Below are 24,169 nucleotides of genomic sequence, written 5' to 3' on the forward strand. Positions count from 1 at the left end.
ATGACGTTTTTTGACAATTTTATGCCATACTATACTATGACGTTTTTTTGACTTTTTATGCAATGCTATAATATGACGTTTTAAAACATACGATACTATGACATTTTTTGACAATTTTATGCCATACTATACTATGACGTTTTTTGACAATTTCATGCCATACTATACTATGACGTTTTTTGACTTTTTATGCCATACTATACTATGACGTTTTTTGACAATTTTATGCCATACTATACTATGACGTTTTTTGACAATTTTATGCCATACTATACTATGACGTTTTTTGACTTTTTATGCAATGCTATAATATGACGTTTTAAAACATACGATACTATGACATTTTTTGACAATTTTATGCCATACTATACTATGACGTTTTTTGACTTCTTATGCCATGCTATACTATGACGTTTTTTTGACAATTTTATGCCATACTATACTATGACGTTTTTTGACTTCTTATGCCATGCTATACTATGACGTTTTTTTGACAATTTCAAGCCATACTATACTGTGACGTTTTATGCCATACTATACTATGACATTTTTTGACAATTTTATGCCATACTATACGATGACGTTTTTTGACAATTTCATGCCATATTATACTATGATGTTTTTTTGACTTTTTATGCCATGCTATACTATGACGTTTTAATCCATAATATACTATGACGTTTTTTGACAACTTCAAGTCATACTATACTATGACGTTTTCATCCATACTATACTATGACGTTTATTGACAATTTCATGCCATACTTTAATATGACGTTTTTTGACTTTTTATGCCATACTATACTATGACGTTTTTTGACTTTTTATGCCATACTATACTATGACGTTTTTTGACTTTTTATGCCATATTATACTATGACGTTTTTTAACAATTTCATGCCATGCTATTATATGACGTTTTTTGGACTTTTTATGCCATACTATACTATGACGTTTTTTAACAATTTCATGCCATACTATACTATGACGTTTTTTTGACGTTTTATGCCATACTATACTATGACGTTTTAATCCATACTACACAATGACGTTTATTGACAATTTCATGCCATACTATACTATGACGTTTTTTTGACTTTTTATGCCATACTATATTATGATTTTTAAATCCATACAATACTATGACGTTTTTTGAAGTTTTAAAACATACTATACTATGACGTTTTTTGACTTTTTATGCCATACTTTAATATGACGTTTTAATCCATACTATACTATGATGTTTTTTGACAATTTCATGCCATACTATACGATGACGTTTTTTTTTGACAATTTCAAGCCATACAATACTGTGACGTTTTATGCCATGATGTTTTTTGACAATTTCATGCCATACTATACTATGACGTTTTTTGACGTTTTATGCCATACTATACTATGACGTTTTTTGACAATTTTATGCCATACTATACTATGACGTTTTTTGACTTTTTATGCCATACTATACTATGACGTTTTTTGACAATTTCATGCCATACTATACTATGACTTTTTTTTGACTTTTTATGCCATACTATACTATGACGTTTTTTTGACAATTTTATGCCATACTATACTATGACGTTTTTTGACTTTTTATGCCATGCTATAATATGACGTTTTAAAACATACGATACTATGACATTTTTTGACAATTTTATGCCATACTATACTATGACGTTTTTTGACTTTTTATGCCATACTATATTATGATTTTTAAATCCATACAATACTATGACGTTTTTTGAATTTTTAAAACATACTATACTATGACGTTTTTTGACTTTTTATGCCATGCTATAATATGATGTTTTAAAACATGCTATACTATGACGTTTTTTTTTGACAATTTCAAGCCATACAATACTGTGACGTTTTATGCCATGATGTTTTTTGACAATTTCATGCCATACTATACTATGACGTTTTTTGACGTTTTATGCCATACTATACTATGACGTTTTTTGACAATTTTATGCCATACTATACTATGACGTTTTTTGACTTTTTATGCCATACTATACTATGACGTTTTTTTGACAATTTCATGCCATACTATACTATGACGTTTTTTGACTTTTTATGCCATACTATACTATGACGTTTTTTTGACAATTTTATGCCATACTATACTATGACGTTTTTTTACTTTTTATGCCATGCTATAATATGACGTTTTAAAACATACGATACTATGACATTTTTTGACAATTTTATGCCATACTATACTATGACGTTTTTTGACTTCTTATGCCATGCTATACTATGACGTTTTTTTGACAATTTCAAGCCATACTATACTGTGACGTTTTATGCCATACTATACTATGACGTTTTTTGACTTTTTATGCCATACTATACTATGACGTTTTTTGACTTTTTATGCCATGCTATAATATGACGTTTTAAAACATACGATACTATGACATTTTTTGACAATTTTATGCCATACTATACTATGACGTTTTTTGACTTCTTATGCCATGCTATACTATGACGTTTTTTTGACAATTTCAAGCCATACTATACTGTGACGTTTTATGCCATACTATACTATGACGTTTTTTGACTTTTTATGCCATACTATACCATGACGTTTTTTGACTTTTTATGCCATGCTATAATATGACGTTTTAATCCATAATATACTATGACGTTTTTTGACAACTTCAAGTCATACTATACTATGACGTTTTAATCCATACTATACAATGACGTTTTTTGACAATTTTATGCCATGCTATACTATGACATTTTTTGAAGTTTTAAAACATGCTATACTATGACGTTTTTTAACAATTTCATGCCATACTATACTATGACGTTTTTTGACGTTTTATGCCATACTATACTATGACGTTTTTGACAATTTTATGCCATACTATACTATGACGTTTTTTGACTTTTTATGCCATACTATACTATGACGTTTTTTGACAATTTCATGCCATACTATACTATGACGTTTTTTGACAATTTCATGCCATACTATACTATGACGTTTTTTTGACTTTTTATGCCATACTATACTATGACGTTTTTTAACAATTTCATGCCATACTATACTATGACGTTTTTTGACAATTTCAAGTCATACTATACAATGACGTTTATTAACAATTTCATGCCATACTTTAATATGACGTTTTTTGACCTTTCATGCCATGCTATACTATGACGTTTTAATCCATACTATACTATGACGTTTTTGACAATTTCATACCATACTATATTATGACGTTTTTTGACTTTTTATGCCATGCTGTACTATGACGTTTTAAAACATACTATACTGTGACTTTTTATGCCATACTATACTATGACGTTTTTTTGACTTTTTATGCCATGCTATACTGTGACATTTTTTGACAATTTCAAGTCATACTATACAATGACGTTTATTGACAATTTTATGCCATACTTTAATATGACGTTTTTTGACTTTTTATGCCATGCTGTACTATGACGTTTTAAAACATACTATACTGTGACGTTTATTGACAATTTCATGCCATACGTTTTTTTTTACGTTTTATGCCATACTATACTATGACGTTTTAATCCATACTATTCTATGACGTTTTTTGACTTTTTATGCCATACTATACTATGACGTTTATTGACAATTTTATGCCATACTATACTATGACGTTTTTTGACTTTTTATGCCATATTATACTATGACGTTTATTGACAATTTCATGCCATACTATACTATGACATTTATTGAAAATTTCCATTTTTATGCCTTACTATACTGCAACTTTTTTTTGCCTTACTATACAATGACGTTTTTTTGCCATTTTCATGCCAAGCTGACATTTGTTGACATTTTTATGATATACTATACTATGATGTTTTTTGCAATTTTTATGCCTTACTATAGTATGATGTTTTTTGACATATTTATGCCTTAGGATAGTATGACATTTCTTGCCATTTTTATGCTTTACTATACTGTGACGTTTGACATTATTTTGCCTTACTATTCTGACGTTTTTTTTTTAATTTTTAAGCCAGACTATACCATGATGTTTTTTGCCATTTAATGCTTTACTATACTATGACGTTTTTTGCCTTAATATACTATCTGGTTTTTATGCCTTACTATACTGTGACTTTTTTTGACTTTTTTTTTGCCTTACTACACTATGACATTTTTTGACATTTTTATGCCAAACTAGGGGGGTTGTTGCGTCCCTACCAATGTTGAGATTCCCTTGCTATATATCTTATCTTTTCCTGCAACACCAGAATCGACTTTCCTCAGGGGTCTTGCCTTGTTTATTTAACTCTGCTATGGTTACAAAGGTGTGAGCTAATTTGCTAGTCATGTTTAAGTAAAAACCCTTATGGTGTGCCAGAGATTTGCAGTGCTGGAGGAAGTATTCTGATCCTGTACTTGAGTAAAGTATTAATATCAAGGCAAGGTCTAAGGACTGAGTTTTTGTTTACTCCATTGTAAAGACCCTCAGGGCTGTATAAATGAAATTGATTTGACTAAACTAACTATAACTATTCTGGAGCAACTATTATTTTAATTTTCAATTAATCTACAAGTTTTTTTCGATTCATTGTTTGGTCTGTAAAATGTCAGAAAATAGTTTTCAGCCCAAAGTGACGTCTCAAATTAACTTGTTCTGTCCAGCCCACAGCAGAAAACTCTAAGATATTCAGTTTACAATCAAAGAAGAGAACGGAAGGCAGAATTTATATATATTTTTGGATTTTTGAACATCCTCATAATCTTTTATGTATTAATCTTCTGTTTATCAACTCATAGTTTATGGGAGTGGGAGAGTAGTACGTCTGTTATTTAATTAATCAAATCATCCTTTCAGCTCTGATTTGTTTATGTATTTACTTCTCACCCTGTGTTGACATACTCGTTTACTTATTTTCAGATTAGGTCCAAATAAATCTGGTTTGAGCTTCCATGAGGTCACAATCCTAATAAATTTCACAATATGTACCACGCTCCTCTGTTGAATTCCCAGCTGACTCCTCTTACCTGCAAAGTGTTGAGAGTGAACCGAATCTGCGAGGTTTTCATCTGACGTGATCTTGCCAATTCTATCTGATCCCTGCATGAAAGAACAACAGAGCAGCAGATGGAGCAGTGAGTGAACTGAAAGTCAGCTCTTCACATCAGTATGCAACAATGATTTGGATGCCAAGTTTAGACTTGAAAGTTGATACTATGTTGAACAGATTTTCCTGATGAACACTGAAAACCTGAGAGTTCGATACATTAAATCAAAGAGTTGTGTTTTTCATGTACTCCTTCTGGTCAGTTTGTTTTATCACTAAATCTTGTCAGTCTGTGTCTACAGAGAAATAATTAGTTGTGTAATTGAAGATGCACCTTCTCCATGTCGTCACGACTGGTGGTGTGACTGATGATGTCGCTCTGCTGAGTGAACACCGGTTTGGACGTCTTACAGTCGAAGGAGAGCCGGCGCTGGGGCACGCTGATCATGTCCTTCCCATCCACTCTGTAGCCACAAAACACAAGCTTTCAATTAATATCTCCAGGCTTTTATTTATGTCTTATTGCTGCTAATCAGAACTGCTTGGCTGTGTTTGGATACTGTTGCTGTATCATTGTCCAAGTGTTTTGCTTTGTAACTTGTGCTCTTTTTTTGAGGATTCTTATGTTGTTGCTACAGATGTCTGTATTGTGTTTTCTTGTCTTCTGTCACACCATTGGTTCCATCTCACCAAAGGACTGCAAATAAAATTAAATTAACATGTCCTTAAATAAAATAAAATAAATAAATGAAGTGAAAAGGTTTAAATACTATCTGACATTTTTGGAAAAACATCTATTTGCTTTCAGGCTGAGACATAGATGAAAAGATCAATACCACTCATGCACACTCATTTACATGCTGTAAATATGAAGCTCACACAGAATGAGTGTAAGAGAGACTATCATTCTTGCAATGATATGAGGATCCTGAAATGCTTTGCTCAGACAGAATCAGGAGACTCAGAGATTTCAAACAATGTATAGTTTGTCAAGGTTGTGTAACGATTAAGTCTAGTACAGAACAAAACACACACCTAAAGTAGCACTACCAAGGCCAAAGTATCCCATTCATGGTCAAACTATATACAATGACTCAGACAGAATAAACAAAATAAAAACTGAGAATAGACACTAAAAATAAGACCATGACATTAACTTTTATATGTACTGATTTTATACTGTACAGTGATAGTAGTACACATTGTGTACATTAGTGGAAGTCAAGTAGATTAATGGTAATGAACTTCTCGTCTAACTCATCAAGAAAGAAAATAAGTACATTTCCCAAAATGTGAAACTGGTCCTTTAAAGCTATAGTTTGTTGTTCCACCAGCTTTACAAGCCACTTGTCCTGTTGAGTTCTCACCTGTTTAGCAGCTGTTGCATGAAGTTGTCAGAGCGCGCTCCCCTGTACATGACAGCCAGCTGTCCCTGAGCTTGGTCCATCACCACCTCACAGGAGTGACCCCTGCCTGACCTCTCCACGTACGCCCTCTCCTCCTCCAGGGCTCTCCTCAGCCCCTCTGCCTTCTCCATCAGGGTCGAGATGTTCAGACCCTCCACGCCTTCTTTACACCTGGTGGCCATTTTCACAGAGTCCCTGCCCACCGAGGGGATGTTGATCTTCCACTCCTTCTTCTCATCCTTTGCTTTGGTTGCGTCGGTCTTCCGGCTCAGTGCAGGCAGCTTACTCTTCTTCAGACCGAACCAGCTTGCGATGCCGTTGGAGGCTTTCTGCTTGACCTCGCCGCCCGGCCCTCCTCTGTCCTGCTCCTGAAGTTTCAACACGTTCTCCTCGATGCCCTTCATCACCTTCTGCTCGATGGCCGACTGCGGGCTGGGCGCCGGCTGCAAAGGCTTCTCCCCCTCTGATGTTGGAGGTCTCGGAGGAGGAGGTGGCAGGCTGTCTCCATACATCGGATTCTTTTTCCCTTTCCCGCTGATCTTGGTCCTCTCCTCTGATTTGGACGAGTAACGTGGAGCCTCTGCGGGCTTCCCCCCTCTGTGGACGGACGGGCCTTGACAAGGCTTGGACGGTGACTTTGGAGGGATTTTGTTAGGGCTGTTGCTACTGTGAGGACCAGGTTTAACGTTATAGGCCAGATTCAGGGAGCCAGGACACTTGATGTTGTTGCGTAGTACCTGCGGAGCATCTGTGTTGGGGGATGGCAGACCTATTTTGCTCTTGGAGCCTTCTGGCTTGATCACACACAGTTCTTGTTTCACCACTGCCGCTCCAGACGACTGAGATTTTATCACTTGTTCGTACAGCTGAGATGACCCCGGATACTTCAAACCACCACCGCTACCTTTAGGTTTACCATCCAGAGAGTCTGTGTATTTTGGATGTCTCTGCTCCTCTTTATGGAGCTCCATGGGCCTCTCCACTGTCTTACTCCTCTCCTCCCCAAAGGTTCCTTCATTCGCCGTGTCGACTGGCCTGAGACCGCCCTGTAAATCCTCAGAGCTCCTCAGCTTTCCCAGTGCAGCCAGTCTGTCTTTGAAGGCGTGGTGACTGGAGTCGGCCTGGGATCTGGCTGCCCCGGTCGCAGGCCTCTTGGGGATGGAAGAGGAGTCGCTCCTCCTGACTGGAGGTGGAGGCGGCGGCTGGGCGACCTCAGAGCTTTGCACAGTCACCTCCCGAATGTCAGTCTCCTGTTTCTCTCTGGTTCGTGAGTAGTTAGCTCGGCCCTGAGCTTTACTGAGGGCGGAGGAGTTGGGTAGGCTGTGATGGTTAACCCACACTGGGCTGTCCGAATCCTCCTCATCATCTGATGTGGACTCTGACGTAGAGGAGGACGACTGCTTTCGTTGAGGAGCGGGATTCAGGACGCTCTCTGGTAGCGATTTAACAAGCTTCCTCTCGCCACCGTTCGCCTTTGTTTGAGATGGAAGAGTGGTTCTTTTCTCGTGGCTCTGGGTTGGTTCCTCCTCTCTGGAGCTGCTAGACATATCACAGACATTTTCATAATGAGGGACCCTTTGGGATACTTTGGGTGAGGAAGAGGATGCAGAGGAGGGAGCGCCCATCTTTGAGCCAGCGCTGGCTTTAGGTGCAGACAGGCTGCTGTAGCTTATTTCCTTAGCAGGCGGGGAGCAGACGTCTTCAGGCTGCGGAGGGGAGGTGGGTGCCGAGTGCGTGGCAGGGTAGGACTCAGACCTGGAGGGTGGCGGAGGGGGCTGCCTGCACCGCTCTGTGGTGGTGGCTCTGCGCGTGGGAACAGGAGAGTGGTACACCTCGTAGTTATTGGTGCGACAGGGAATCCTGGAGTTGCGGGTGAGCTGGGGGCTCAGACGGACAGCAGAGGTCGAAGCCTGAGGCTTCTCCCCCATCGAGGGGATCTTTAAAAACTTGAGCAGTTTGGACGGGGAGTTGATGGCGGCAGCCTTGACATCGCTGAGGCAGGAGGGGCTGGGGCTGACGGAGGCACTGGCTCTCACAGAGGAGGCCTCCTGGTCTGTGCTGTCTTTCTCTGGGGTGGACGAGGGGTCATCCGACATAGCGTTGCTGGAGAGCGCCAAGCCATTGTGAACGCCATCACTCGTGTCCATGTCACAGTGTGAGATCTCCTTCACAGAACTGGGCAAGTGGGAGGTGGGACAGAAACCAGTGAGCTCCTCGGAGTCGCTGGCGTTTAGACAACCCTCTGAATTATCCTGCTGCTGCTCCACTGCCATCACCTCCAGGCTCTGATCGGCTGCTTCTGTGACTGATGAGTGGGCGGCGGCGCCTGCTGGTTGCTGGTGGGCTTCATTCTTGGTGCATTGTTTAGACGGGGGGACAGACTCCGCTGTTCTGCTCTTACTGTGACATTCGCTCATAGCAGCTGCAGGAACTACGTGGCTCTGGGTGGCGGAGGTGGCTTTCGAGGGACTACAGACGTGGTTGCACGGCTTTGGAGGACTGTCCGGGCTCCTCTTGCAATGTAAACAGCAGGTGCTCCCTCCCTCACACTTCACCGCCCCGTCGCCGTTGACATGCTGGTGCGTGTCAGTGTCGGAGCAGGAGCAGTGGCAGTGTGTGTGGTGGGATTTGCACTGTAGCGGAAGAGGGTCCGCGGTGGCCAAAACGGCCTCTGTGGACATGAGCACTTGGCTGTAGTCGCAGAAAGACAAGCTCGCGGTGGACGGGTGGAACTTGAGGGGGTCCGTCTCCTCCATCTTGCGCAGGACCTCCAGGATGTGTGCTTTCTTCTTGAAGAAGGGCGACAGGGCCTCCATGGAGGTGGCTGGGCCCCGAGGGCCCGGGGAGGCATGTTGTGTGCGGTAGCCATTTCCCTTTGGACAGAAAAAGATCTCTATCAACACACAATCACTGTTGACAAACATTTTAGTTCACCAAGACTTTTGAGTGCATGCGTACAGGAAGTGAGTGCAGGGGAGATTAGCAGCGGGAGTCTTATTTAAAGCACAATAGTGGAAAACAGAGCAAATGTCAGAGCGCGTTGTAACGCCACACACTGTGGTCTCATTCAGAGGCCATGATATAACACTACTGTTCCCCTCTTAATGTCGGGTAAAGTTTTGCCGGTCGGCTGCGTGATAATCACCTTGGCTTGTGCTTCAGTCTGTGCAGGCTCCACCTGTTTGGCAGAGTCATTGTGCAGCTGTGCATTGTAGTCTGGGAGGGGTCCTGCATGGACCTGTAACAAGAGATTCATGAGGCAATTATGATGACATTGTATACACTACAGGCTATTGTATACACAGACAAATAGGAGCTACATTATCCCGGCATCTGTTGGAACAATATAGAGCAGAGGTGAAGAGACTCAGATCCATTACTGGCTCATCCGTGTTTGAAAGAATGAGGCTGAGGTGAAATGAGCAGCTCCATCTGGTCCCAAGAATCAGAGCTGTGCACTGACACACAGGCGGTGGCGGAAAGTGACTCAAGTACTGCTCTTGAGTTCATTTTTGAGGTCTTGTCTTTCATTTTGAACTACTTTTACTCCTCTACACTTACAATATATTTCTTAGACAGCTGTGGTTACTGGTTACTTTTACATAAGATCATCATTTGTTTTAGATTTAGGGCCAGAAAGTGGAATTCTTTATCAGAGAGTTTTTACTTTACTTTTAAATACTTTAAATCTAGCTAGCTAAAAAGGGCTGAAGGATACTGAGAACAGCTGCCGCTGACCTGAGCTTATAATAATAATAATAATAATAATAATAAGTTAAGCTACCTAACTTTTACATTGTTGTATTACTACTTTTACTTAAAGGTCCATATTTTACACTTTTTCTGTGTTTTATTTTAAGTGTTATAAATTTATGATAGTTTTAAGATATATTTGTGGTTTTAAGAACCAAAAACCATCTCAATGTAGTTTTACATCTCCTCTAAGGTTTCTCTCTGGAGCTCTAGCAACAAAAGGTCGGTGAGCCAATCAGAAGAGAAGCTCAGAGTCTCTCTTCTGATTGGCTCACTGTTTTTCAGAGTGACTGAATAAAAATTCAGCAAATTTCACGTAAACATTCAGAGAAACCAAATCCCGCAAGGCTGGATGGTGGGTCCAGGTGGGCGGGGCTTGGGGCATGGCTGAGGGTATTGACTGCTTTGTTGTGACATCACAAATGGCTTATTTTAAAGGCTCGGTTTCTGAATACAGGCTGTGTGCATTTTGACTGTTATTCAACTTCATATTACTTCACTGTCTTTGGTGGTTTTTATTGTATCTGTTCTTGTTGTGTATAATGCAGGAATGCAGGTTCCCTCCCTGTATGCTGAGTATTGTATATGGAGAGAATGACTGTGTTGAACCTTGATCTGAGTGCTTGTTCGACCACAGCTGTTTATGAGACTGAATCATTTATGAATCACCACAGAGGAAGCCCATTTACCTGGTAGTGAGCCGTGGGGTGGTTGGGCAGTTTCTGCTGAAAAAGCTCACAAAGCGCTCGGTTCTGTCTCTCCAGGTCAAACACCAACATCTTCAGCTTGATGCACTCCTCTCTCAGATCCTGTTCAGTGACAGACGAGGAAGTGAGACCTCAGTCTATTACGTTACAGTAAAAGAATCAGAGCACAGGCAGGAATGGAGGTTTGTGTCGTGTTACCTTTTGATTGAGCAGAGCTTGGACCACGTGGTTGGCCACCTGATAACAGAAGAAAACACATTGGGTTCAGTGACTTAGCTGTTCTGGATGTACAGTCACTGTTTGTTTCTGAATGTATTCATATTGAACAACATGAACTCACCTCGTCCAGGCATCTCTCGTAAGCCTCTCTCTGACTCTCGTTCGCCAACATCAGAGCAGAGTTCTCAGCCTGAGAGGAAAAGGGTAAAAAAAACAAAACATGTTCATCAGAAAAATACAGTCAATGCTTTGGTAAGTTTATGCTGTTTTGTTATATTATGTTATGATCTGATATTTACTGTGTCGTGCACTCATTCAAATAACCAGACTGCAAGGACATAAGAAAACAAAAAATACAGTTGCAGTGGTGAGCATAACTTCCTACATATAGCATTATGCTAGAAATAACTTTGTATTCTGTCTGAAAACACAACTCAACACAACTTTCATAATCATCCATCCAGAGGAACTAATCAGAAATAAAGTACATTTTACAAAAACAGGGATCATTAATAAACTGGTGCTTGTGCCGATTTTTTGATTTTTCTTGTCGAGTTTCTGGGTATGGGCTTTACAAACTGGCCATGGATATAAAAGTTGTGCCATATGACGCATTGGTTTGTGTATATAAATAAACAGTAAATACAAAGTGTAGCCCATAATCATTGTATAAATAAGACATTAAAGGGACTTCATCTTCAGTCTCACTTCTTTCACATAATAAACTAAGTCTTGTCTCTTCAGACCATGAAACCTTCCTGTTTCTACAGCTGGTGTTTGTTCGTAATTTAGGTTTGTACCAAACATCATGCTAATACTGAGCATCATGAATATTACACTGCAAACTGCTTTTCATAAATCAGAAATGAATAATACTAAAGAGGATTTTTCAAGATATGATTTACAACAGCAGTTTACACTCAAAAACAGAAAATTTAAACTACGAGAGGAACATTTTAGCAAAATGTCGACATGTTTAAATCCAATTTTTCCCGCAATCACCTGAATAAACTAAACTGCCTTTTTTTTTTTTTACATTTTAAATTTAACAACACAACCTGTTTGCAGGGGAGCAATGGGTGTGTTTTTTAAAAATGTATCTGTATCTTTTTCAATGTTTGCTGTGGTTTCCATGGATACGGATGATGGAGGGACAGAAAGAGTTTGACAGTTTTGACCGTCATGGTGGGATTGAGCAGCTCACAAAAATCACACTCAATTACATTTCAATTTGTTGAACTGCTCATTAGCATTTTAATCCAGACGTGGCCTGTGAAGCGGGGGTGGGGGGGGTGGGGGTGGGGGTGGGGGGTGTTTTGCTTGTTTACTCACCTCCAGCTCTCTCAGTCGGTCCATGAGCTCGCTGCTGTTGTCCTCCAGGTACGACTCCACGTCTCCCTCCTCGCCCTCCTCGTCCGAACCGAAGTCCTCGTCGCACATTCTCTGTTCAGTCTCATCAGACATTGTTCTCATCTGCAACACACAAGGCGAAAGTGAAGCCATCAGAGTCTCTACAGACAGTGATGTTCGCTTCTGAAAAACATGAAGCAGGAAGCATCAACTGCTGTTGAAGGGAAACAACCACCGTAAGAACTTCCTCTATTTATTAAAAGTCGCAACGTGATAATTTTTTGCTGCTTTGTGCCATAACTACAACTGTGTGTGTTTACTGATCTGTCATTTACAACAGAGAGATAACTGACTGTTTTCATTCAAATCACAGAGTGATTTTGGAAATAGTTTCTGTTTGGTGGTGGAGGTTTGAGGTGATCCTGTGGCTTCAGATGAAGTTTTGGATTCTGGCTTGACGAGACTGGGTGTCGACAGCAATGCTACCTTATCGTATTGACCATCGTGATTTAGCATGTGTAACATGTTAACATATGCTAACTAGTACTAAACACTAAATACAGCTGAGGCTGACAGGAATGTCATGAACTTTTCAGGTATTTATTCATAAACTAGGAACTACTGTTACAAAATGTCTCGGTAATCCATCCAATAGTTTTTAATATATTTCTAAAGACACGCCTGCAGCCAGGCTGCTAGCATGGAAAAACAACAACAAAAATAAAATGACGTCAATCTAGAACATAACAACTTTGGATGTTTTCATGTATTCTGTGATAATGAGTACCGGTATTCAACAAAAAATAATAATGTATTTTAAATGAATTGTTTGATCATAAACTGTGTTTTAAAATTACATTTCGGAGAATGTTAACTATAAATGAAATTATAAGTAATTTCCTGGATGTACAGCACTGAGAATAAGTTTTTATCTATCATGCAACACCGTCAGGGAAGCGTCTGACTGGTGTCAAGTCATCCTGTCTCATGCTCAACAACCCTAACCACACAGCCGGAACCATAAAGAACCATCTTCAGAGATAAGAAGAACAAGGAGTCATGCAACAGATGGTCTGGCCCCCACAGAGCCCTGATCTCAACCTCTCTCTCAATCATGGGAGTCTGTGTGGGATGTTAAAATCTACCTCTCATGCATCACAGGGCCAAACAACCTCAAACCAGTCACATAGGGCAGACTGTATGTAGCCTGAGAGGCAAAACCGAGCGTGAAACAAGCAGCCTCTGCCACTCAGATCAACTACTCTCCTCTTTGGCAGCTGGGCAGTCAGAGGGTTTTGTTCAGAGAGATTTAATCAGTATAGTATTCAACATAGTATTTTGAAAAGTGAAGTAAGGATTTATCCTCCATATCCACAGCTGAGGTTGTGAAAACATCAAGACTAATACAACTGTTATTATGAGTGAATCATTCATTCTTTAGTAAGAAATGAATAAAAGTCAGAAAGTAGTGAAACATGTTAGGGTTAGATTTAATTTCCAAGAGTCGGGTGACGTCTTTAAAAAGTCTCATTTTGTCTGAACAACCGTCCAAAACACAAATATATTCAGTTTACAGTGAAATTAAACAGGAAAAAGCAGCAAATCCTCACATTTTTAGAAGAAGGAAACAGTGAATGTTTGACATATTTGCCTCAGAACTGACTAAATCAATTACCAAAATTGTTTACGATTAATCTCTGTCAGTCGACTGATTGTGTCGGGCCTCGCTGACGGTGTTGTACTGCCGCGCTGCAGTAAACCTCACCCATCTGGTTCTCCAAGCAAACCAAAACAAACAGCGGAGGACAGCAGTAAACTGAGGTCTGCTTCACTTCAGACACCGTTCTCATCTCCAAGAGTGACATTAAACGTTATTACCACCATTACACTCTGTTTATACTCTGTTTATCTGTCGGCCACGAGATTTTATTTCAACACTACGTCAGGGTTTGCTCCTCGACACGCAACACAAACAGACACAGCTAAAACATCTACGCCGCAGAGCTTGTTGACCTACTGTATACTGAGGATTACTGAGCAGACACATTAATCCATCCATCCTGCATTGTTTCAGATACGCAGACCGTGTAGAGCGATCATCCTTTTTGTCCATATTTCTCCGCTTTAGGTCTGAAGCTTCAACAAATCCACAGATCAAACCGCAGCACCACGCTGAGCTCGCAGGCTGCCTGAGCCTGTGAGCGTGGTACACTGCAGGGCATATGGCTGAGGACCAGTCTAGTAGGCATGGATCCAGGTGTGTCTCAGTGTGTGTGTGTGTGTGTGTGTGTGTGTGTGTGTGTGTGTGTGTTGGTTGTCAGAGCAGAGCAATGAAGGGCCACAAAGGGAAGTAGGTGTGTTGACATGGACCCAGATCCAACTGTCACATCTTAAGGAATCATTAGAGCGGATGAGACGAGCCTGATTCTGTGGCTGGAGGCCAATCAGGAACTGGCACAGTTTCCAGCAGTGTTAAACCTGACTTGGACAGGTGACACAAACACACACACACACACACACACACACACACACAAACACAGTCATATACACAGAAACATTCAAATATATATAGGACGTATCAACCAAAATTGTTGTTGCAACTGCAAAGTATCTAAAACTGGAACTGTATGTTTGGTCATATTATTTAGAGAATATCTTACTAATTTAAATCCTAATTCTTTTGACTGTATTTTGTGTGTTTTCTTCAGACAAAGTTCTTGTACAACTGCTTTAGACCAAACTAAAATAACACTTTACTTTAACCCAACGTTTTACCATTTATGAGCAGTATGCAAACATTCAATAAAACAATTTATAACACTGTAACATTATAACGTAGCTGTAAGCAGATGAAAGTCTATAATAAAGTATTTGTTAACAACTGTAACTCCTCCTGTGGGCAGCCAGAACTGAGAAGCTGATATATGAGCAGATAATGGATGATAATAAAACAGTAAAAACAGTTGTAATAATATAAAATATATCTTCAAAGGAGAAGTTATAACTGGTGAAAGTACATTAATGTATATCAATAAACACTTTAAATATCATTAAATCAGCTCAGAACTAGATTATTCTTATAAAACATGTATTAAATGTTTGTATAATATTTATAAATGCTAAATAATGGATTCTAAAATAAAATGTTACAAATTAAAGACTTTTTAGAGATTTTATATGAATTTTGTTAAAGAATAAGTCTAGTGATTTTCTCTTTTTCCTATTGTCAAATAATCGCATGAAAAGTCTAAAACCAACAATTAACTGATCCAACAAAGAGTCAGATACATCTTATTCCTGTGTGTATATATTAAACACACATCACAGACCCACATCTCTGCACCCAGTGACCTTTATTACTGCTGACACACACACTGCACTTAATTTTGATTCACTCATCATTCACCGTCCTGCTGCTGGAAATACTCACTAAGACATTGAATGTGTATTCATCCACAGCTGAAAATAGTCCTCAACAAATGCACTATTTACTTCTATATAGTCAACTTATTTGCAAACCGTTGCTTGTTTACCCATGCAGCTGTTACAAAGCAACATACAGCACCATTCATTTGGAGACATGTTTCTGAACATCTGGTGAATTTAAGTCCAATGTTCGCTCTGTTTTATCTTTGTTTTGGTCTCCACCAGCTCCTGAGGGAAATATGTGGCTCTTTAGCTGCTACAAGCTTCACTGTGAGTTTGTCAGTTTGGTGAAACAGCTGCTGCTGCAGCTGGAAAAACTGAAAGTGAACTAAAACAGTAAAAAGGTGCAAACTGTAAAAACCAAAGGCAAGAGCTCACAGACGCTAAAAAGCTCTGCAGAGCTGGGTGACGAATCTTTGTGGGTTCATCACTACAAGTGACGCCTTTCACATACATGCAGTCATGTGATCCACTGGTTAACATAAAAGAGTAGCTGCTTTAAAGCTGCTTTAAAGATTTATGTTGTCAGCAGGGAGGAATGGGCTTGGGGACGATTGCCACAGGACATTCAAGTTAGAAAATACTAAGACACAGACCAACACATTGTTAGTTTGGCTTTTTCAGAAAATGCTAAACTTATCCTTTAAATTGTAAATGGTTTTTGAAGAACTACAACTTATAGTCTTCATGTTAATCATTCATCATTTTAAAAGACATTTTTCAAGCAAAAACTTTCACTGGTTCCTTCCTCTCACTGTGAGAATCTGCTTTTATTCTTTATTTTACATGATAGTAAACTGGAACTATTTGGACTATAGATCTGAAGACTGGACAAGATTCTGTTTTTTTTATTATTTATAAACCAAATGATTGATTGAAAATAATCATCAGCTTGCATCTGCACAGTTGCAGCTTAAAATCCCACTTGCCTTCCTTTCGCTGTTTTTTTCCCTTTCCTCAATATAAGAAGATTTATTAGTCCACTATGACCCATATCACATTTGTAACATGTATACTTACATGTCAATATGCTGGCAATATCTATTTTACTAGTGCAATCATTTTGCTGTTATACACACATATATATATATATATATATATATATATATAAAAAGAAATTAAGAAGTATAAAATATATCATCTCATTGTGATTCAGAATCTTAAGCCATGCTTTTGGGATTGGTATTGGGAAGAAGACACAATACCTAGCCCTAAATATGCACAAAACACCACAATACAGAATAAAACCTACGACTGGGAAATGCTCGATAGCTTCTAATCGTTTCATGAGAAACCAGTAGAGACCTGCCGGGGCTTGTGTAACTAGAGCTGTTTGCAAAGCGTTTACAGGAAGATTATTGAACATCGTGGGCCTGTGGACGGCGAACTCTGACTGACAAACCTAAGCAGCACCATCTAAAAAGTGTAGGGCGCTTATTGAGCCGGGATTGACTGGACACAGCCGAACCTCCACGTATAATGGACGGCTGATCAATGCAGCCCATCTAAGAACGGAAGCAGATATTAGCCATCCATTTGACCTTGGATACAGGAACGACACTGAGGAGTTATAAATACCAACTTTTCTCTTCACTAATGCACATTAAAGCTCTGGGCAGCAGGGCTGAGAAACACGCACACATCTCTCTCTGTGTTCGCGAACATTCACATGGAAATTACAGCGTGGACCAAAAGACAACAAGAGTGATTCTAAATATAACATGAAAATGTGGCTCAGCCGCCGCTGCGGTTTCTTTTGATGGCCAGAGTTAAACGTCACGAGCCTCGCTGAAAACGCCACTGGAAAGAAGAATCTCTCAGAACAAGTTGTGTCCCATTTACTCAGAATCCAACATGCCTTCACGTCTAAAAACACCCCCTGGATCAAAGTCCTATCTGTGTCCGATCAAAGAACCGATCAAATGAACCGCCCAGACTTCTCAGATCATCCGGGGCAGGTCTGCTCACTGTCCCCAGAGTCATGAAGCCTTTAGTTCTTACACACCACAGATCTGCTCTCCGTTCTTTTAAATCATGGCTTAAGACTTTTCTGCCTTTAATTAAATAACATTTGGGACTTTTCATTCATATCTTGCACTGCTGAGCAACTGCACAGAAAACTTTACTCTCCTGTTTCATCTGTTTTATTCTATTTGAGCTCATTTTTAGTTGGTTATTATCTAATAAGAGTTTAACACTCACAAAAGAGTCTGCCTCATCAGGACTGTGTGGGTGTGGTTTGAACTGCGGCTGCAACTAACAATTATTTTCATTGTTGATTCACAATCTTGTCTAAAAAATGTCAAAACAGAGAAAATACCTGTTTTAATTTTCCACTCAATCACTTGAAGATTGGTTGTGAACACTTCAGAGCAGATACTCAGTTTACCATCATGAAGGAAAGAAAAGCAGCAAAAAGGCTGGAACCAGACGATGTTTGTTATTTTGGCTTGAAATTGTCTGAAATGATTCATTATCAACACAGTTGCAGATTTATGTCGTGTTGATCAACTAATCAACTCAATGTTACAGCTATATGTTGTCTTAAGCACTTTACATTTCATTGCTGTTGAAAAGTGTTACACAAACAAACTGGCCTTAACTTAGTGTCTGAATTAATGAGAGAGAGAGAGAGAGAGAGAGAGAGAGAGACACAGAGAGAGAGAGAGACACAGAGAGAGAGAGAGAGAGAGAGAGACAGAGAGAGAGAGAGAGAGACACAGAGAGAGAGAGAGACACAGAGACAGAGAGAGAGAGAGAGAGAGAGAGAGAGAGACAGAGAGAGAGAGAGAGAGAGAGAGACACAGAGACAGAGAGAGAGAGAGAGAGAGAGAGAGAGAGAGAGAGAGACAGAGAGAGAGAGAGAGAGAGAGAGAGAGTATTGTCATCCTGATGGTGGTTTATGGTGGTTCAGGACTGTGTGACTGGCCTGTGCACAGAGGCTCATTGACAGGGCAGAGCAGAGGCTCAGTGTGTCCCGGCGGAGCTGCGGTGCCAGGGAGCTCCCTCCACTGAGCTCTGCTGGCAGACTCGCAGCCGCTGGTGCTGTCAGAGCCCGACAGAGAGAAGCCACGAGGGGAATGCAAAGAGAGTTAATGTTGCTGCTCTGCACACTGCACTGCTGAGTGACCTCGCCGCCTGGCAGCCAGCGGAGGAGGAGGATTCAGATCAGGGCTGTGACAGTAACAGATTTTCACTACACGATCATCACGGCCAGAAGAATTCATGCTAACGATATTATTATTGTGATGTCTAGAGGAAATCTGAAAAAAAAAAAAAAAAAAAACCTATAAATCTAATTGTGGTTTGTCTCTTTTTACGAGTCTAGAGAGGTGGAGAGAATCTGTAACTATAACTGTACAAAAAGGAAAATTACACTTAATGGAGAGCGAAAGAGCAACCAGATGAACTGATAAACAAAACATCCACAAGGCCAAATATCTGCCATCATCATATTATCACATGTGCATGATTAACACGATATAAATCTGTCAGTTATTGTTAATACCGGTAATATTGCGACGCCCCTAATTCAGATCTTTTCCTTCAGTAAAAGTAGTAATACCACACTGTAAAAACACTCCACTACAAGTGAAAATTATTATTCTTATTTTCTTCATTCATTGATTGATTATTGGTGTGTAAAGAAAATTGTGAGAATTACTCATCACACTCACCCAAAGTGACACTATCACACTGCTTGTTTTGTCCAATCAATAGTTTGAAAAAAAAAAAAAAAAAAAAACCTCAAATTAATAAAATAATTACAAGGAAAAACTTCACATTTGAGAAGCTGGAACCAGGAAATATTTTGGCATTTTACATGAAAAATGACAATTAAATGAAACAGCTCCAATACTACTGGGCCGTTATGTAAATGAGATCTTAATATGTTTTGTGCGTAAAGCAACTATTAACTACATCTTTCTAAAATGTAGTGGAGTAAAAGTAAAGCAACTCAAATTTGTACTCGAGCGACAGTCCACCGCTGCTGACAGGAAGTTCTCTCTTTTTTTTAATCCCTCCACGGTGAAACAACAACATTATCCTGAGCTGCAAAACGAATTCATCATTTAAGAAAATTGAATCATTGAATCTGTGTATTCTGGTGAATCTCACTCACGTGTGATAAGGACGACGTGAGCTTTGCATGTGTTTACGTCTTACAAACCTGATGACTGAAGTCAGGCCCGGACTTACAACAGATATGATTTAGTTTATTGTGACAGACGGCAGTGATGAGAAACAGCATCAACATCATTTTACTGACTTTACACACAAAAGGTTAATGTACTCATCACAAGCAGCTCTAGTAAAACTGTTGTATAAATGTCTCTGTGGCTTCTATTCAAAGACGATGTCCAGTTACATTATGCGAAATGTAAAATCCATCATTTCTGGAGTTTGACTCGCTCCAGTAGCTTCTGCTGTGTTCATGTCATGTCTGAATTACCGTAACACAAAGTCAGGACATCTCTCGCTCTGCTGCTTCGATTTTATACTTATGTTCTTTTTAATTTGTCTTCTGTGTGAGCGTCTCAACTTTACGCAAACGAAGCCTTAGGAGAAACTCTTTTAAAAACACACTGTGGGAGAATGTTGCAAAGTTGAAATAAAAAAGTCCAAAGGAAGAAAAACAAAACAAAAACAAAACAACAAAAAGGTGAGTAAGCAGAGTCAACTCTGCTTGCTTAACAACAGAGCAACAAATAATAAAATGTCTTTGTGTTTCTTCCCTTTAATAATCGAATAATTTCAATCGTTTTTCAAACAAAACATTTACTTATTTCCATTTTCTCAAATATGAGAATTTACTGCTTGTCATTGTGATATTTGTCAGTAAACTGAATATATTTGGGTTTCGTACTGTTGGTTGGTCAAAATAAGATATGAAGACTTCACCTCGGACTGTGGGAAATCATAAGGGCCATTTTTTACGACACGTCTGAAAATGATAATCAATTACATCAGAAAATAATCTGCAGTTTAATCAAAAATGAACACAGCCCTACTCAGGAGATATCCTCACACAGGAAGTGTTGTAATGAGTGTAATATTTCCCCCAAACCTTCGTGTATGCGGATTAACAAACATAACAACCATGTTCTTTTCTACAGGACGTGAAAAATGACTGAGCGATAAAAAAAAAAAAAAGTTCTGTTGTTTTTCTAACTATACAAACGAAGAGATAAACCAGCAAAGCTGATGTAAGAAGGAAAAAGAGCCAAAGAGCTGAGCCTGGAGGTCAAAGTCAACACGAAGCTTTCCGTTTTGTTTTTGAAAATCCACCCTTCTCAAAAACACAGCCACGAAATCTGACATTGCCAAGTGTAAACAAAGTGCGGCGAGGCCCCGCGTTCGCAGCTTAAAGTCCCACAATCACTGAACAAAAGCGAGAGGATCATGTGTCGGCCTCGGAGCCAGGCGGGCATGTGCAGCTTTTGTTCCTCCCAACACGAGTCAGATGGATACCTGTACGTGAAGACAGAGCGCTGCGTTCACCAGCAAACAAACAGAGCGCAACCTCACACCAGAGGAAACAACTAACGTGTCATCTACTGTAAATAAAGAGCCATGGTGTCCTTTGAACAAATTACCCAGAAGCAACTGCTGCAATGGTCGGTTTAACTTTTCATGGGTGTTTACCTCAGAGACAGAAAGGGCTGCTTTATTTTTGAACACATCTGCCAACGAGTCTGATGACAAACGAGCAGAGACACGGATGACGTTAAACAGAGTAACTCTCCTTCACGGCTGTCAATTCACAAAGCTGATTTTAAAGACAAACTACAGCTGCGACGACTCGTCAATTAATCAATAGAAAAATCATTTCAGTTATTTTTCACATTCCCTGGCTCCACCTTCTGACATTTTCTGTTTTTCTTTCTCATAAATAACAGTCCACTGAAAACCTAGAACTATGATGAGTGTTTTTCATTATCAAAGACCAAACAATGAATCGATTCATCAAGAAAAGTCAGAAGATCTGAAAATCAAATCAGTAAAGAAGTGAAGTGACACACATTAAAACCGGAGGTAGTTTCCCCACATGACGACATGACCAGCACAGACGAAGGCACTCACCTGTGGTTGCAGCTCTCCTTATGATGCTTGAAGAGGAGTCCGTCTCCTGTCAGGCACCTCTGTCTCCCAACAACAAAACCAAGGAGCTGAGGAGGAAGAAAACACACGGACACATTTTAATTAATAAACTCTCACACTTCCTCCTCTGAAAAACCTCCCGACGTCTCTGCCTGTCCCGTTCGTGTCTCTGTGAATCATAAGACATGAAACCACAAGGTTTGGCCGTGTGTAATGAGATCTTGAAAAATTTGGATGGCGGGAGTTTTGCGCTGGGGTGGAGGTGGGGTTGGGTGGGGGTGGGAATTGAGACCAATGTCACCTCTGTGATGAGCTGTGGCGGGCAGGGGCGGCAGGTTTCCTCTGTTCTGCGAGTGAACAGGAAACCGGGAGGAGAGGAAGACGCTGCGTTGCCCTCGGGAGACACCAGCGCTCGGCAGACGCCAGCCATGCCAAGACCACAGGCCCCCACCGCCCCCACCCCTCTATCTCGCTCCCTTCCTCAATCTCTCCTCCTCTCGTCTTTCCTTTCATCTCTGAGTCATTGTAAAGTGTAATGAAAGAAAGATGGATGAATAATTCAGCAGACACAGCGTTTAAGAACTCCCCTTTTATGTCTTTCTGATAACGCAGGACGTGCAGACTTTACACGCTGACTGCCTCACACTGATTTTTTTTTTAAGTTTAAGTCCAATGTGGGATTCCCCCATTAACCGAGTCCCCTGTTAATCATGTTTACATCCTACAAAGATTTCTTTTATAAGCTAAATGGGACGCCCCGTCTGCTGCAGCGTTTCCTCAGTCTGCGTTTTGTCTGATCACTCCAGATATGTTTAGGCACCGAGCTGCAGCATTAACTCTTCATTTCCAGCAGCACTGTTATAAGGTAACACGGCCTGATCCGGTTAGATCTTGTCAAACTGAAATGGGATTAGAGGTGTTGAGCATCTGCCCTCTCAATCTGGGTTTTAATAGAGCAAGAGCAGATCATCTGGTCTGGCCGTGTCCTCTTCGATACACCTGGTACTGGGTGGAAGAAAAACAATCACAGGCCGTGATCTGTGATCCGTGATCCGTGTCATGAAGCCAGATCACAGCGGCCCATAAAAACACCTCGACGGCGGCACCTCACCAGTATTTATTTACTGAGGCCGGACTTTGATATTTGAGGGCAGACGTTTTCAGAAAGGTTTGGTGAGATGCTGCAGATGAGGGAGGATGAGGAGATGAGATTCATGGAATGAGGGCAAGGCTGGAGAGAAAGAGCAGAAAAAAAAAAAAAAAAAAATTCAAAGGCGACTCAGCCGAAGCAGAGAGGAGAAATGCACAAAAGCTTCTTAAATCATGTCAGTCGCACTCTTGGGGATTTGGCACAGGCAAGTCCGTCTCAGGATATGTCAAACACCACCCTTTCCATCTGCCAATCTGGATGGGCGCAGATTGAAGTTCTTGCTGTGTAGGCAAAGTGTGTAGGCGGGAGATGTAAACAATGTGACAAAAACCTAAATCCTCACATGATGGATTTAAACAAGATCGGAGAAGACTTGAATCTTACCCCCTACCGCCCAAATAAAAAAAGAAATGTAGGCCAAAGACTATTTTTTTTTTGCAGACACACCATTATCACATGATTGTCTGCATCATTAATACAGATGCAGATAAATATCAAAGAGGCAGAGAGATGTGGGTGAGACAGAATCAGGCTGGCAGGCTCCCCCCGGTGCCGCTTCCTGTGTGATGGTTGGCTATATGAACCGAGACGAATCCTACACAAGCAATATTTGGGATGAGGAGCGGAGGCAGTGGAGAGGAGGTGGGGGAAGGGGTGGTGGTGGGGGGTGTGTGTGGAGGAGGGGAGCTCCCTTCCCCAAAAGGGCCTGAGAGGTTGGATGTGAGCCATGGAGAGCAATCACAGAACGCAGGGATCCTTCTTAAAGATCTGTGCCAGGCAATCTCCATCCACACCCAGGAAACGCATCACAGGGCTCGTCCATCTCTGATACAACACAAACTGTGTTTCTGTTTTAAACACACACACACACTCAGCCACAAACAACATTCAGGCTGCGGTATCCACCACCGGCAGACACATTTGGCAGATTTATGACACTTTGTTAGCTGCGACCAAAACAATCCTCCCGTGATCCTGCGTTGGTTCAGGCAAAAATAAAAACCACACTGTGTGGTTAACAGTGC

The 24,169-nt window shown here is 40.3% G+C and overlaps 1 protein-coding gene across 3 annotated transcripts in view; it reads right to left on the reverse strand.

Annotated features, from left to right (window-relative positions):
* The window catches only part of nckap5l (NCK-associated protein 5-like), a 59,712-nt gene that overhangs the window by 19,095 nt on the left and 16,448 nt on the right, over positions 1-24,169 (reverse strand). For all 3 annotated transcript variants that reach the window (XM_056384301.1, XM_056384303.1, XM_056384304.1), the window contains exons 2-10: positions 21,977-22,062; positions 12,449-12,589; positions 11,238-11,306; positions 11,096-11,134; positions 10,880-10,999; positions 9,583-9,675; positions 6,399-9,310; positions 5,366-5,495; positions 5,012-5,084 (exon numbers count right to left, since the gene is read on the reverse strand). In XM_056384301.1, the coding sequence (XP_056240276.1) occupies positions 5,012-5,084; positions 5,366-5,495; positions 6,399-9,310; positions 9,583-9,675; positions 10,880-10,999; positions 11,096-11,134; positions 11,238-11,306; positions 12,449-12,589 (3,577 nt within the window). In that variant the 5' untranslated portion in view covers positions 21,977-22,062. The remainder of the gene's footprint in view (positions 1-5,011; positions 5,085-5,365; positions 5,496-6,398; positions 9,311-9,582; positions 9,676-10,879; positions 11,000-11,095; positions 11,135-11,237; positions 11,307-12,448; positions 12,590-21,976; positions 22,063-24,169) is intronic.

This window comes from Seriola aureovittata, chromosome 9 (assembly GCF_021018895.1).
Source record: "Seriola aureovittata isolate HTS-2021-v1 ecotype China chromosome 9, ASM2101889v1, whole genome shotgun sequence".
Classification (NCBI taxonomy): Eukaryota; Metazoa; Chordata; class Actinopteri; order Carangiformes; family Carangidae; genus Seriola; species Seriola aureovittata.